Source organism: Cherax quadricarinatus, chromosome 16 (genome assembly GCF_038502225.1).
Source record: "Cherax quadricarinatus isolate ZL_2023a chromosome 16, ASM3850222v1, whole genome shotgun sequence".
Taxonomy (NCBI): Eukaryota; Metazoa; Arthropoda; class Malacostraca; order Decapoda; family Parastacidae; genus Cherax; species Cherax quadricarinatus.
Genome location: NC_091307.1, coordinates 18224034 through 18241476, shown reverse-complemented (window position 1 = coordinate 18241476; position 17443 = coordinate 18224034). Strand labels below are relative to the sequence as shown.

Genomic DNA, 17443 nt, shown 5'->3' with positions numbered 1-17443 from the left:
CTGAATAAATATACTTTGTGTCTCACTGTTCGTGTGGTACAGCAGGTTGGTGAGGAAGGTAGATAGTTATTACACTGAGGGAATATGAGAGTCAGGTAGGTAGAGAGAGACAAGGTGAAGGTGAGTGTGTAAGTCAGACAGGTATAGAGAGGGATATTTTGAAGGTGTGTGAGAGTCAGGCAGGTATAGAGAGAGAGATTTTGAAGGTGAGTATCAGGCAGGTAGAGAGAGAAGCATTTTGAGGATGGGTAAGAAAGGCAAACATAGAGAGGGGTATTTTGAAGATGAGTCTAAGTCAGGCAGGCATAGAGAGTGATATTATGAAGGTGAGTTTGAGTCAGGCAGGCAGGACAACTGGTGAAGGTGACATAATCATTCCTTCCCCCAAAGAAACCTTTTTCTTATTTAATTTAATTAAAGTCCGCTAAAATTACCCTCATTATTTAATAACGTTGGTTTTCTTTGCGTGTGGATCATAGATCAAAAGAACTTACGCCTTGGTTAAGTATTTTTTTTTTCATTTAGTTGGAGAGCCGAGCACTGCTGAGGTGTTTAACGGTCTCTTAAGCTGACCAGGCTTATATTTAGTCAACGTTTCGCTCTCGAGCGAGACTTTGTCTTAATGAAAGCTTACTCTACGTCTCCACAGTAACCTTTTTTTTTGCATCAGTTTGCCATGTTCGGTTAAAATGATTGAATTTTGGTTAATTTACTTTAAACTAACGCAGTAAAACGTGCATTAGTAAGTCGACGAAATTTTCTGCAGCAGAAAATCTGCTTTACTTATCCCTGCCTAAAACACCCAGATAATACGCGAGTGCCTTTATTCTAGAAAGAAGTAGATAATCCTTGTCAACAGATAGTCTCGCTGTGTACTTTCCAAGCGTTGTGTTTTAGGAGTACAAGATGGATAGGAAAAATGTGATGAGATTTCTTGTACTCTCCTGTCCTCTGTACACAGTTTGTCCTGTACTCTTTCTCATTTACTGATCCCCGGGGCCATCTCCGTCACTCAGCCTCACTCACCCCTGACACTGGGTGCCATTTCCGTGTCATTAACACCTTCAAGGTGTCGGAGGGCACCTGTGTCAGGTACCTTGAAGACTCTCAGCACGTCGGCGCTGCTTGATGCTCGATTCTGCTCACCTCCACAGTGTCACCTTCACAGTGAGGAGGTGACAGCCACTCCTGCAGGCTCTCTTAGTGTCTGGTTCAAGCTTCGGGGAAAGAGGCGTACCTGAGGTGTAATGGCAACTGAAAAGTCCAATCCAAATGCGTAATGGTGTTAGATGTCTTGATTAAAGCAGATTCTAAATATTTTCAACTATGAATAAACAGAAAGACGGACGGGGGAGGGGGGACGTAAGAGGGGGAGGTAGGGAGGGGAAGGGGGAGGGAGGAGGGGAAGGGAGGAAAGGGAAGGGGAAGGGAGGGGGTAAACGGGATGAACAGTGGTCCCGGGATTGACAACTCCAACGTTTTACCGCTAAGCTACGGAGTTCTGGGGTCGTTTATTACGAGTTAAACCGGGTTCATTTTCGACTCTTGTTTATCTCCCTCCTTGATGATCAGTTCCATCTCTGTCCATCTCACAAAATGGCTGTGGTCATCTCCACGAATGACAAATGCTTGCTGTGGGTTATGTATATAGCAATCGTATTTATGTTACTTGATGCGCGTGTCCAACTTCCATGTGGTTTCCTCGAAATGGATTTTTTACATGGATGGAACATACACCAGCTTGTCTGTATTATGGATAGCTTCATTTTGGATCTAGTTGGTTCTTTTATAATGGTGGAGACTAAAATAGCATTCCTGTTGTTGATAATATTTAGAATTTTGACAAGATGGACCGGAACATTAAAAGTAGGCTAAAACAATATACGTTCTTTTGATTATTTTCAATTCTAGAGGTATTTAGGATCTATAGTGTTTTCTTAATACCGCTGGCACATCTATTACCTCGGAAAGACTTGAGACTTCACAATAGTCCATCAAGCGGAACATTGTTACGTACAGTTTCTATTCTGTTTTAATGTGTCATTTTATTCCGAGTTCCTGGAACATTAAGAGAAAAATATCAGTCAACCGACTGACCTCAGTGTAAAAACGATATCTGCGTGGAACAGTAAAGAGCAAGTAATGAAGAGTGTGCCTGCGTGAGGGGGAGGAGAGGCGGGAGAGACAAACATCAACCTCACGGCAGCATATCGTCCTAGACAGAGTCATTAGAGAGAGTGATGGAGCTGTGCATGACTGCAGGAAATGAGGCAACACAGGCCCGGACGTCCCCGTGTAGTAATACCCGTGTCATGACTCTGAAGCAGCTCAATAACTCCAGCTCGAAGCCTCCACTTGGGATTTATGCTTCAATCAGATTCCACTGTCTTTTTTGGGGGGGTTATTTCATGACCTCTTTTTTTCCAGTTCTCTAAGGCTCAGTCATACCACTGCCTGTTTGGGTTTATTTAATGTCCATTTTTTTTATTACGTAAAAGTTAGTTATCTCACTTTAGTGTATTGATCCAACGAAACAATTCAGTCGTGAACAACTCAAACTGAAAATGAAACATTATTTTTAAGAATCAGTATCAAACACATCAAGTTATATACGCAACTTTTGTGATCCTCCAGAACTTATATTTAGCTCATGATGACATATACAAGCTGATGTAACGACCACTCTCGGCGAGGGGGGGGGGGGAATATGGAAAAGTTAACGCAAAAAAAGTAGATTGGTAATATAAAGTAACGTCATTGAAATTAATGCCCTCAGGCAGCTTTAAAAACTTGGACAGGCAAACATACAAGTGAGGATGATCGAATTGATCTGTGTCCTGTGAAGATGCGTTTAGGATGTCTTCCCAGTCACTTTCTCTAAAATTAAATTTCTCTAGAATTACTATATTATCATACTGTGAAATCTCAATAGTTTCGTCGTGGAAAGTATTCTTGAGGCCGTCTTTCAAGATCGGTGAATGACGGTGGTCACCCAAGATTAGCTTTTAATTTATTCAGAAAACTGCAAAATCGGATGATGGAGATGTCTCCCACAGCCATTACCTAAATAAGATAGGGTGTTGCTTTCCTATTGTAACCAACACCACCTAGTGATGTAAGTGTAAGTACACAAATAAGCAGTACGTAGGTGAAAAAAGCTTATTACGGTATTTCGGTCCGACTTGGACCATTGACTAGAAGGTTAGATTACCCTCTAGCTTGACACTTCTTCGGTATGGCACAGCTTCTCTCAAAGATGTTAATCATGCACAGCTCCTCTCAAAGATGTTAATCATGCACAGCTCCTCTCAAAGATGTTAATCATGCACAGCTTCTCTCAAAGATATTAATCATGCACAGCTCCTTGCATAAAGATATTAATCATGCACAGCTCCTCTCAAAAATGTTAATCATGCACAGCTCCTCTCAAAGATGTTAATCATGCACAGCTCCTCTCAAAGATGTTAATCATGCACAGCTCCTTTCATGAAGATATTAATCATGCACAGCTTCTCTCAAAGATATTAATCATGCACAGCTTCTCCCAAAGATATTAATCATGCACAGTTCCTCACATAAAAAAATATTCATAATGCACATCCCAAATAAAATTTCCCTTCAAAATTTTGCACCAGAAAAATATGAAATTCCTCGGGGCGAGACACTGGCAATGACAATGTCCGTGTGACTTTCAAGTTGAATTTTTAAACAACTCTTCTAAAGAACTGATTTCCTCTTTGATCTTTTTTTAACTTTTTTTTACCAGTTTATATAACAAAAGTTAGTGGGTTATGCCACACACATCAGAGCAGGTTGTATTTTGCCTTTTGATTCTTCGATACAGACAAATGGCCACTTGTGTACTGTGCACGACATTTAATGTCTTTCACTACACAAGTGTTCTTATTTTTTTTGTTAGGTACACACAAGTTGTTTTTTGTTACTTACACACAAGTGTTTTTTAGGTGCACACAAGTGTAATTTTTTGTTAGGTACACACAAGTGTTTTTTTTGTTAGGTGCACACAAGTGCTTTTTTTGTTAGGTGCACACAAGTGTTTTTTTTTGTTAGGTACACACAAGTGTAGTTTTTTGTTAGGTACACACAAGTGTAGTTTTTTGTTAGGTACACACAAGTGTAGTTTTTTGTTAGGTACACACAAGTGTAGTTTTTTGTTAGGTACACACAAGTGTAGTTTTTTGTTAGGTACACACAAGTGTAGTTTTTTGTTAGGTACACACAAGTGTAGTTTTTTGTTAGGTACACACAAGTGTAGTTTTTTGTTAGGTACACACAAGTGTAGTTTTTTGTTAGGTACACACGTGTTTTTTTTTTTTTGCCAGGTGAACACATCAAAATTATTGCACGACACATTTCAACATTTCATTGCTGCGCTGCAATTTCGTTGATCTAGCAAGAAATTTCACGAGAACTAACAGTGAGTGGTTACCACCATCAGTCTCTTACACCAGCATTTATTTGCTGGAAAACTTCTACGCAGTACTTATCCAATTATTTTTTTTTAGACAAAAGTTTAAAGACGCGGCAATTGTTGAAAATTTTTTAACAGAATCTCGGACAATACGTTATATAGCTATTTTTAAAGAATCTGTGGAGCCTTACCGGCTCTTTGGTAACCAAATAAAAAATCCAGATCCAAAATTTGAGTTTTTAAAATTACCAAATGAAATTCTAGTAAGAAAATAACAGGATAGAATTAGATTTTTTATTGCATGTTGCTCTAGCAAATATTTTAAGGGGAAATTATTTTCTATACAGGACTAAGAATCAGATAAACTTTGGAGAAAAGTGAAGAGAAATTGAGGTGAAAATTCAGAAAGTGCGCTCAATTGTCCACACATATTCAGAGATAATTATTTTTGGGTATGAGGGGAGGCTGGAGGTGGAGGAGCCAGAGATGTTTCCCCTCTCACAAGGGAAGAGAAGTAATAAATCAAATTATTGAACAAATGACGAAGAGGGTATGGTGTCTCCCTCCTCTGTGATCCTGCATCATCAGGTTAATTGGCAAGCATATCGGCTCCACAAGTCTCCTCACAACACGGTGACTAATTTATATGTGGTGCATTCGCCGTTGTGTGTGTGCCGGGGGTCGAGTCCGGGCTCCTAGATAGTCTTTTGAGTCTCGTCGATAGATATTGCTGGTGTCTGGCCTTTTGAAGCCTACCATATATCCTCATAAAACTATGAAAAGTTTGACTTCACTAACTCTACATGCAGTCTAATGCACTTCTCTCTACTTGCACATCCAGTTCTCAACACCTTCCCCACTATTTTGGGATTGAAAAAGTACTTTCTAACATCCTTCACTCATCTGTGATTTTAGCTTCCATCAATGTTCTCTTTTTTTCTAGTTTTAACATTTCAAATATTTTATCCCAGTCCATCGTCTCTTAGTACCTTATCTCTCTTTCTCTTATAATTAATACACACACACACATTATATATATATATATATATATATATATATATATATATATATATATATATATGCAAAACAACCACTGTGAAAAAGTACTGAAATTCCAAGCGCTTTCGTGACTACTCACATTGTTCCTTGACAATGTGAGTAGTCACGAAAGCGCTTGGAATTTCACTACTCTTTCACAGTGGTTATTTTGCATATTTTAAAATCACCTGTTTACTGTGATCTTATTGTATGTATGTATGTATATATATATATATATATATATATATATATATATATATATATATATATATATATATATATATATATATATATATATATATATATATACAATGTGTGTGTACTCACCTATTTTTGTTTGCAAGAGTCGAGTCATAGCTCCTGGCCTTGTGTGTATGTATGTGTGTGTGTTTGTGCGTACATACATAGTGATCAAAAAGTGCTCTTACACGCTTAGCTGGTCTGAGCAAACACACCCCTCGTGTCGGGGTTGTAGCTATGTGATTAACTCGGGCAAATATTACGCGTGAGAGGGGCTGGTTATATATGAGAGACCCCCCCCCCGTATCCTCTTCGTTCACACACGTGTGTGTGTGTGTGTGTGTGTGTGTGTGTGTGTGTGTGTGTGTGTGTGTGTGTGTGTGTGTGTGTGTGTGTGTGTGTGTGTGTGTGTGCGTGTGGGTGAGTGGGTGTCATCTCTCATCTCCATTATACACTGCTCTGTGTTCTCCATCCATCATTCAACTCACCCTCAACCCCCCCTCCCCTTTCCCCCTTTCCCCTTCCCCCTTACTTCTATACCATGCATTTCTCAACTCTATGTGCTAATTCCCAATTTTCACACATTTCCGCGCCTTTCCCCTCTCATTGACCTTTTTGGTGATCTAATTTGCCTCAGCGTGAGAGGTGGGGAAATAAAACCGAAATATTGGCTAAAATTTTGAAATTTATGTCATGCGAAAAGAGTAGAAATTGCCTGGGGAATTGGGACAGAGATGAATGAATAAAGAACAGGAATTTAAGTGACAAGAGAATGGGAAGGCAGTCGAGAGAAAACGAGAGAGAGAGAGAGAGAGAGAGAGAGAGAGAGAGAGAGAGAGAGGTGAAAACAGTACGAAAAGTACAGATGTAAAGAGATGGAAGAAGCTTCATAAAGGGATAAAAGAGTAGGGGAAGGAGGAAGAATAGAAGCGATGGGGGTGGATGTAGCAGCGTGCTACTAACACTTATGAAGATAAACTGCTGCAAAGCCAGCTCTGCGTAGAGCTTTACTTTGTAAAGCTTCGTAAAGCTCTACGCAGAGCTTTACTTGGTGAAGCTCTACGTAGAGCGAAACGTTGTCTCACCAAAATCTTACTATGCACTAATGTCTTTCCTTCGTCGGAAGTGAAGGAAACTGAAGAGAGGAAATTGAGAAGGGTAAGGCAAGTAAGAGAATAAAAAGGACGTGGAGGAGGCACATCAATGTGAGGCAGAGAATGAGACGAAGAAAAAAAAAAGGCAAAAAAATATTCAAGATAAAAACAGTGAAAGGGTCGAGAGGAAGCGGACATGGGATATAATTAGAAAAGTTTCGATGTTCGCGGGAAACAAAGAAGTTAGTAAATTTGTCGACAGCAACAAAGTGGAGGGTTAGCAAATCGTTGCAAACTTGTATTACTAACTTGTGATTGCAACGTTACTCACTTCTAATCAAATGGAAATGACGTAAACTACGCTTTTTTTTTTTTTTGTCTTGTCGGAAAAAAAGTTCGATTTTTTTATATACTAGCAACTGTTGATTTATATTGCATAAGATTGAAATTAACACCGAAGTGGTTTTTCCATTACTTCTTTACGAGATTTTAAAGTCACGAATCTCATATTTTTTATTATCGCTGCGTAAGAAGAATTTACGAATAATCTACACAAATTTTTCTGGAAAATTAGTTTATCTTAAACGAAACCTTATTAAAGTACGTATTAAAATGTTGCTGATACCTTTGGTCATAGTATCATCACGAGTAAGTGCTGTTACCGTAATGGTCAAACAGAACGTGGGGAAGTGTTTTGGACGGGGAAGGGGTAGTCAGTCTTGATCTGAGCAAGGAGAGTGTGGCTCCTGTTCCTTGTACCAAATAGTGTTAACCACGTCCTTTCGTCTGTCCTTTGATCATTCATTTCGAACATTCGGGCTGGTATCACTATGTTGCTGGTTCAGAATTCCTACAGGTGTTTGACTAAGACATGTACAACGCCTGAATAACTACTTTCAGTGACTTTTCGCGATTCAGTCATTTCTCCATCCAGAGAAGCTTCTGGATGGAGAAATGTTTCCAAATAAAGATACCCAGGTGTTGCTCATGTGTCTTATTCGTTTACATTTCGGGTCAGTCTTCTGACATTTAATTAATGATGCTTTGTTATGAGGTTACATCACTCCCAGGGTTCCACTCTCTTTCTATCTTAAGCTCGACCATGTCAGATTGATGTTGAACGATTTCTTCTGACACTCAGCCAAAGACCTGGAGTTGAAATTCACTTAGATCCTACCATAGGCACCTCCACTAAAGGCCAACATTATGGAGTCTCTTCTGATTTTCAAAGCTCAGAAGACTGACACTTACTAATGTAATGTAACAAACATATTTTCTTGTTTGTAATGACTACTGTTTACTATAGTGAAGTTTAAAGTGTTTACGAAATGGTAGGGGCGTTTTTGCACACATTTCAGTTCGTTGATCTCTACCCAATAGTGAAGTTAACCAACAATAACGAAATAACATTAAGAACCCATTTTCATCTATCAGCACGGAAGACATCGTAGTTACTGAGAGCGTTAGTATCCTCACACGCTGGATGACACGACATATTGCCCACACAATGGAGGACAAAGGCGCAAGTTACAGCACAAGCTTTCATTGGGACAATGTTTCGCTCAGTGTCCCAGTAACAGCTGTTCTTTAATTTTGGTTCTGTACCCACACTCGTCCTTCAAGCTGGAGGACGGACTGGACAAATGTCATTTCAGCTGGTGAAGGTTGTATATTTCTGATAATTTTCGAGAAGTCTTCAATTTTTTGCAGCTCAACCGTAAGCCAGACATCCCTGTTGACTGTCTGATCAACGGGGCTCTCACTGCTAGCGACCTGCAGGTCATGTTGGTAATAACTATAAAACTGAGATTGTTATAAAACTGTGTTGTAATCGGTTATATATCTACGTATATAGCCAAAAAATAATATAATTTTAATCTCGTGAAAATTGCTGAATATTTGGATGTTGATTATATTTAGTTAACCTGTTGTTAGTTCTTATTATTTTAAATTATTTTATCTGTGAGTAAATGTAGATAAATTATATTTATTAACAAAACATTCAGCTTCATAGATGGCTATCCTGTTATACACAGGAGAATATATATATTTCCACACACACATAAATGTTAATGTTTGTGTTCACATAGCTGCACATTGCGCTGGTTAATTCTCTTGTGCACATGACTATTCATGCCTATGAACGTTCAAACTAGTACCAAGATAGGAATATTCCTGCTGGCGTCCCCACCTTGAATATTCCACTTGGCCAATTCCAAAACAATATACGTTCTGGATTACTGCCTTAGGGACCATTCCCAAGAGGGGCTTTATGGAGTGTAATTAGCTGTTTGTATTTATGGGTCAGGAGGCAGACTCGCACTGCTGAAACCATTATCGTACGCAAACGTTCAAGATTTGTGTCTGTTTGTAATTGTCCATTTGCATATGTATGTGTGTGCGCGTGTCTGATTGTTTATTTGTGTTTACGTGTGTGTAGAATGGCGGAGAGAGGGCGGCTTCTGTTTTTTTTTATTACCCGCATTAAAATTAAGCGTTTGTTGTTTGACATTGCAATAAAAACGACGTGGTTTTCCGAGATTAAGTCCTTCCTCTCTGGAGTAGATTACATGGTTTGTCAGTCCACATAATGTGATGATGACATTAGTCATACCACAGCGATGCAGGAGGGTTCCTAAAGGAGAAAACACACGCATGCAACACACGCTAGGCATGCAACACGTCACGGCCAGGCATGCAACACACAGTTATATAACTCTATTCTGTGTAATAGGGAGCCATGTAGATAAGAACCTCCAGCCCCTCTGTACACTGTACCTCTATACCACTGTGGTACAAAAAAAAAGTACAGAGACAAAAATTCTCCAAAGATACACCCCATTTTTGCAAGAAGAAAAATGTACATTTTCATTGGAGATTCAGAGGAGGCCTATGGTTCTAGGCCTTGAAGGATTTTCCACATTTACATAAAATATAAGATTTAAGTGTGATCACACTTAACTCACAGAAGGAAGGTAATGGATGAAAAGTTGTCCCTCAGATCAACTTTTCCCAACAGTTCGTAAACATAAATGCAGTTCTATGGAATCCTATACTAATGTGTCGCCCAGGCAGTGAGTTTTAACAATTCTCTTGACCATAGTGTCGCTCTCTCTCGTGCCATTACCAATTCATCATCAACAGTTCAACATCACCAGCTCACTAACATCAAGTTCAACAACATTATTGCCAAGTTCAACAGCATCACTATGTTCAACATCACCAGCTATAATTTAATGACGTAATGCAGTTTGCAACTTTAGTCACATCGTCTACCAGACTAAATACTTAAGTGTTAATTAAGCCTTCATCATCAATTATATCGTATATTACTTTCCTATATGACTTTTTCATTCCATGATGACGATGATTATCATGATGATTATGATAATGATAAAGATGACAACGATGAAGGTGATATGTGTTATATCATTGGGTTCATCTTCCGTTCGAGGTTGCGAGGCTTACAAGTGGGCGTGAGGCCCTTGAGTTAAGAGCTATTAAGAACCTTCGTGCTGTGCTGACACCTTTAAAGTGCGTAATTGTACTTCCCGTCACATGTGGGTTCACACACATGTGACGTGTCATGGAGCTCTGACACGTACAGTGGCTCTTGATGACAAACTCTGGTGTTTCTCTAACTGCCTCGCCACTGATATACATTGTATACATTGCTCCATGTTTGGTGAGAGGATATTGAATGTTGGGGGAAAGAACCAGGAGAGAGTAAAGGGGTAGGGAAAAAAGGACTGAGAAGACTGTAAGAAGGAAGAATTAGCAGAAAGAAGCAGTATAAGAGGGAAGACGTGGGAGAGCGCATGGAAATAAATTACAGGTGAAAACGATTCTAAAACAAATACTTATTTAAGGTCCTGATAATTCATTTATGGTCAGAAAATAAGCATTCTAGTTGTCAGAGTAAATAATGTTTCACGCCTGGGATGTTATAACAATATATACAGTTGAAAGATATTTATCGAATTAATTAAATGTTAGGTAAACAGATACATGCAAAGCGTTATGAAAATTTGCTTATAGTCACGAGCTTTGTCATGTCTCAGAGAACACACACACACACACACACACACACACACTCACACACACACATACACACACACACACACACACACACACACACACACAATAAGATAACAATATAACCACAATGAAAATTATCATTATCTTTCCAAGCGATTTCGGGATTTTTTTCATTATCAAGGAAAAGCTGTTCCTTGATAACGTGAGAAAACGAGAAAACGCTTGGAATAAAAATGCTTTTAACTGTGTTTATATTATATACATATAATCATTATATATATATATATATATATATATATATATATATATATATATATATAGATATATATATATATATATATATATATATATATATATATATATATATATATAATGATTATGTCGTGCCGAATAGATAAAACTTGCGAGTTTGGCAGTTTGGCTTAAATAGCAACGCTCTTCTTGCCGAATAAGGCAAGCGAGAATTTGTGTATGTAATAATTTCACAAAAATCGTTCTAAACCTAACGAGAAAAATATATTTCATTGTCTTTGTTTATTATTAAATTATTGTAAACTTATCTAAAATATATTTAGCTGGATTAGATGAGTTTTCTAAGGTTCTTTTGGTAAAAAATTATTAATTTTTACATTAATATAAATGAAAAATATATCTTTAAACGTATAAGAGAAAACTTTAGAAAATACTTAATTTTAAATGAGTTCTTGCTAATTGACAAATTTTACCTATTCGACACTACAGAAAAAGGAAACTAACTGTTCTGTGTATATTAATAGCTGTTTAAGATTCCCTTTAGCAATAAGTACAGAGAATGAGAAAATAATTCTATACACAAGAGTGGGAGGGAGGCGAGACCGGTGTCAGTGTTTGTAGTAGATGAGAGGGCGGTGCTTGAGTATGGCTGAGTATATCAGTCTTGTCGAGAAGCAAGTGGGACGTATCAGATTGTTAGTGTGCTCCGGCTTATGTTAGGCGCTGCTATGTGTATGTTCAATGTGAAATTATTAATGTTATTCAGTTGGAGTTGTTCTTGCGAAATACTGGTGTGTCTTTGATCTATCATTGCTTGTGTACAATGTTTACCTTGATCTTCAATTGGTCTTCCATTTTGCGTGTTATCTTAGCTCTTTCCTCATTTACTGTGTGGTTATATGACTTCACAAACTGGAGGTTGGCAGTGCTCTTCTAAGCACATTTTACCGATCGTCTGTGTTCAATTATTGTAGCTCTAAAATCCATGAAAAGTCTCTCTCGCATAAACTAACTCAGTTGTTGGTTGGTATTTCGTTAATTCCGGGAATTTTAGTGATGATCAATCTCCTATTAGCTGTTTAAATGGTATTTGAGAAGGTCGGGTCTGTGATACCTCTGTATTTTCTCCGTCCCTGGCTGGATAGATCTCGTTAGTTTGTTTGTGTGTCTTATTTGTTGTTTCATGTTTGAAGTAGTATTTTTTTTTTTTTTTTGGTTCGCTTTAGTAAGTTCATAGCAATTACGATCTCTGTTTCGGCCTATCATAGCACCTACGGTATTTACGAAGACCCAACATAGCATTAAAGGTCTTAGTATGTCCACCATACACCTGAAGAGCACAATATCAGTGGATTTTTAATACGTGAGGTGTAATGCAAGGTGAGAGGCTCCTGTGTCAGAGGACTCTCCAATGATGCGGCGCAGAAGCGCACGTCAGGGCGCATAATGGCGCCTAGTAGACTGAAGTGCAAATGCTATTAATGAAGCGGAGACGACAATCTCTCAAAATGCACGTGGCAATACTGAAACCCCTCGGCAGACTATGAAAAGCACATGGCAGACAAACACATGACAATAAGGGAACGTACATGATAGGCTTTGAAAAGTACATGGCAGCTTCTGAAACGCACATGTAAACCTAAAACGCACATGGCAGCAGAAAAGCTCGATACACAGACACAGTGGTACCTGTCACGAAGCTGGATGATTCTCTCAGAGAAATTGAAACAACGGGTGAGGTCAACAGGGCGAAGCAGGTTAATATCTTAGAAAGGTTTCGAAACAATGGAAAGAGAAAGAGAAAGAGAGAAAGAGAGAGAGAGAGAGAGAGAGAGAGAGAGAGAGAGAGAGAGAGAGAGAGAGAGAGAGAGAGAGAGAGACCATGTGGGAAAGTCAGATAACAGGGGACTTGGGAGTCCATACTGAGCCTATCTGCTGAGATGAACTATCTACTTCTATCTAGATAAAGGATAGTCACGTATTATATAAAAATAGGGAAGAAAATAAATCTACTATACTGGAAAAATTACATGGAATTTACAGGAGGGATGGAAATAGATGGAGGGTTAGAGCTACAACTACTTCTACTTAATTACCACTATTTCTAGCGTAGACTGTGTTACTCCAGTGTGACTCACAAAGGGCCTGCTCTTCTAGTTGCTCTCAGTACTGTTTTTGCATATTGTGGTGCAGGAAAGCACGCACCATTGTCCTGTCTACTCCTACCACTACTTCTGTTGTTGACGGGGTTGATTTCTTGTCAACTGATGGATCTGAGGCAACTACCAAATAAACATCAGGAAAACTGTTGATTTCAGTATGCCACATTGTAGTATCTGGTAGATTCTTATACTGCAAGGTTCTTGTCCAACTGGGTTTTTAAATGACTATTTTCCTCGCAATTACGACTTTACCGGTTCGTCTCCTTTTTTTTCCATTCTGCTATAATTCTATTCCTCCCCCCCTCCCCCGAAAAAAAAAATACCCAAGTTCGTGTAACATCTTCTCTCGAAGTTTACTTTAAATAGTTTTTCGTGTTTGAGTGTATTAAGTCTTTCAATATCTTAAAGGTTTGAACAAAATATTGAAGGTTTGAACCTAGCTATGTAACCTGTTTAATTTTTTTGGCTTTATATATATATATATATATATATATATATATATATATATATATATATATATATATATATATAGAGAGAGAGAGAGAGAGAGAGAGAGAGAGAAATACATACATATAAGACCCCAGAATGTGAAGGATTTAGCTATCACCCAGAAGGCGAAGCCAAACTGCCTCTTATCCATTGAAAAATCCCGGAGCGTAATATCGCCGCAGCTCTGCCCTGCCCCGCGTCCCACTAATGTTGGAAGTGAGGCCATCCTAGCTGTCTTCATTTCCTTCCTCATTTTGGTTACTTAGTGTGATATTAAGATGAAATAACATCTTGGTCCCCCTCATGAAAGACAAGAGGAAAAAGAATCATCCTCAATTATCTCCTTGCCTCTTGGTTCAGTCTTCCCTTTTGCATATTATTCCATCCCCTTTCTCCAAGGCTCCCTAACATTTAATTCTCTCCTTATATATAGCTCCTTGTGACCCTTTGCTCTCTCCTTAGAAGGTCCCTTCAAAGGTTCTTTGATGCTAGTGAGGGGCTCTTGATCTTAGGAATTAGACCAGTGCCTCAGTTCCTTGAATCAAGCCTGAATACCTTTCCCTGAGGCACAATATAACCCATATGGATATAGTGCTCCCCTTCCATGAATGTAATAACAATGCCTCATTATAAGGATCTTAAAAAGACTTCCAGTAAAGGTTCATTCAAACTATGTACGCCCCTTCATTGTAGGAGTTCTTAAAAATAATATTTATCCTCCTCCCCCTTACAGAGATCCTTAAAGCCCTTCGTATTTCTTTTTAAGGGGTCCCTTAAAACCCCTTTGTGGTTTCTTTTTAAAGGGGTCTCTTTAAACTCTTTGTACTTTCTTTTTTAACGGGGCTCTTAAAACCCTTTGTGCTCCTCTCCTCAAAACTTTCCCTAAAATACTTTGTCATTCCCGGCTTACAAGGATCCTTAAAAATCTTTGTTCTCCCTTAATATTTAATGGCCCTCTGACGCCTTTTACCTTCCCCTTACCTTCTTCGCTGCCAGTAAATCTCCTTTCCTACCGCTCTTGTCTTCGTAGGATATTCTCCACCCCTTCCCCCTTTTTCCCCCTTTGGCCGTCTCCTGCTCCACTCACACCTATAATCACAGGGATTTGCTAACTTTACGATAGGGTTGTGGTGAGTTAGGGACACGAGCTACAATCCCCTAATGCGCCAAGCACAAATTTGCTCGAGCTAAGAGCCATAAACAAGCAAGGTAAATATTACTAATTTCCTCAGCCAGATTTTTGCAAGATGAACAATATTTTGAGCCTACGTCGTGTCTTCTCTCTTGCTCTCCTCCCTCCCCTACCGTCTCTTCCCCCTCCCTCCCCTCCCGTCTCATCCCCTCGCTCCCCTCCTGTCTCTTCCCCCCCTCCCTGCCTCCCTTTGTCTCCCTCCCTCTTTCTAGTGATGTTGGAAGCCAGCATTAGCCTTATCGCCTCTGCTATTATGAATTGCTGATCTATGGGAAAATCATTCATTATGGAAAGAGGCAAAGGGGCTGGAGGGTGGCTTCAGAGACATAGATGTAACTCACGGGAGTGGAGTTAAAAATAGGAGAGGCAAGACTGAGGTCCTGTTAAAACTGTAAAGAGGACCTCCAAAGTGGTTTACTAAGAGGAATTGTAATTATTTGTCAGTTATACTTGCGTGAGTTATGTTGCAGCCCATTTCTCTTAGTAGTGTAATAGATGACCGTGAAAATCCCCCATTTAGGGTTATATTATTTCCCCTCCCAGAAACCTCGGCTACGTGGTCATGACTAGTGATTGTGTATTTCCATACTTCATTGTAATAAATTAATGTATTCACTTATGTACTGGTTCACTTTTTCCCTTTTTTTCCCCCGGCATATTTCTCTGATATTTATTTACATGATTAAGTGAAATTTAAGTTTGAACGCGCTCTATCAAGAGTTGAAGGAGCACTTGGCACAAACCTGGTCTCTCTCTCTCTCTCTCTCCCTCCTTTCTTTTTCATCCTTCCTCCTTTTCCTGACTCCGATCAAGGCAAGGTGACCCAAAGAAGAAAAATGCATTTACCATCACTCACACTCTAGCAGTCTTTCAAGAAAAACATACACGTCAGCATCAAAGACGACTCACCAATCAATCTCACCACGTAACATTCGACGTGCAGATACCAATGTCTGCCTCCTAGGCTCAAGTCTAGTTAACCAAGTTTTTAGAAAGCTTCATAGATAATTTCTTATACTCCAGCAGCACATCAAATCCCAATGACAACTCACTTTTACTCCGAGCTGACACACCTGTTCAGGACCCTATCAAAGTAATATACCATCTTTAATCATCCCACCCTATATTGAATTATTGTTTGTACATGACCAAACCCTCATATCACTTAATACCACAAAATTTTCCAAGATTTCACCCTCTTCTTTCGTTGAAGCATTTAAAGATCATTCCTCACATCAAAAAAAAAAAAAAAAAAAAAAAAAAAAATCCACAGATTCCTCGACATTCCTGTAACTTTCTTTCTCTCGTCTATTTACGTGTTACAATTCCGTCAATGAACAAGCCACTGTGATATCACGTATCCTTGTCTGTGACTTGTTAAATGAAAATTGTTTCTATTTCTTTCCCTTCTTTCCTACATCCAATTATACTTAGGCAATTTTTTCCGTATCAGAATGCCTAGTTTATCATGATATATATCTAGTTTATATATACACTTATTGCAAACAATCGCAGACAGGTTATTTTAATAATGCAAGACAAGCCACTTGGGGTTGAAATTTTTCTCTCTTTAGGTCAAGTACTTTGTAGAGGCACAGCTGAATGGCATTCGGCTGTGCCTCTCGCATTCTGAAAGAGAGAGGTGCTGGCGGGAACCACTCACGATGCCATACTCTGAGAAAACTTCCCCTCATTTCTGTTGCTGCTTTGCAACTTGCACAGCTCCTGATGACGCACAGAGATGTGTGATAGTACTTGATCTAAAGAGTTTTACCCCCGTGGCTTGTCTTGCATATATGCTTGTCTTCTGTGATATATTTCATCGTATTTTTACCATATAAATACCATCCATGAACACACAAACATTGTATTAAGTAATCACCAGCATATGTCTGAACAGCATTTGTACTCAGGCTGTAATAAAGCATACTATTTTTATTACTATCATCAGTTATTGTTATTGTGTTTGTTATTATGGCTATTGCTAGCATTTTTTGTTTTATTTATAATTGCACGGTAAGTAAAGGAACAACATGCAAGAAAGACAACAATAATAACCCCTGTTGCTTCTCGACCACAGTGCCATGATGACACACACGGACAGTTGACGTAGGATCTATATTAAGAAAATTAATGTTAACAACCTGAGTCTCTGTGGGGTTAACTGATAGGCTATTAGATTTGTGCATCGGATGCGACCCACTGGCTGTAATTCATAGGCAATTATTATTCTTGTTCCTTCTCCGAGAAAATGTAGATTTAGGGCTCGTGCCTCATGTAAATGATATGCTATTGTGAAATGTTCCCCAGGCAAAGTAAAATTATGGTCTGTGTCTCATTAGGTGTAATTGGTAGTTTGTTTTGGTTATTTGAAGGGGATTAGAAAGGATGAGTTTCTTAGGATACTAGAGGGAGGGGATGTGAGCCTGCTCCTCTCTTATTCCTTCATCGCTCCTACCCTTTCTAAATCGTTTCCCTGTTTACGTCGCATCCGAGGACCTACCTT

At 38.9% G+C, this 17443-nt stretch overlaps 1 protein-coding gene across 4 annotated transcripts in view; it reads right to left on the bottom strand.

Annotated features, from left to right (window-relative positions):
- The window catches only part of LOC128688932 (protein amalgam), a 321694-nt gene that overhangs the window by 50250 nt on the left and 254001 nt on the right, over positions 1-17443 (bottom strand). Inside the window, exon 2 of one of the 4 annotated variants that reach the window (XM_070085444.1) lies at positions 17441-17443. This exon is cut by the window's right edge and continues 894 nt beyond it. The exons of the other annotated variants lie outside the window; for them this stretch is intronic. Within the exon in view, the coding sequence (XP_069941545.1) occupies positions 17441-17443 (3 nt within the window). The remainder of the gene's footprint in view (positions 1-17440) is intronic. 4 annotated transcript variants of the gene reach the window in all.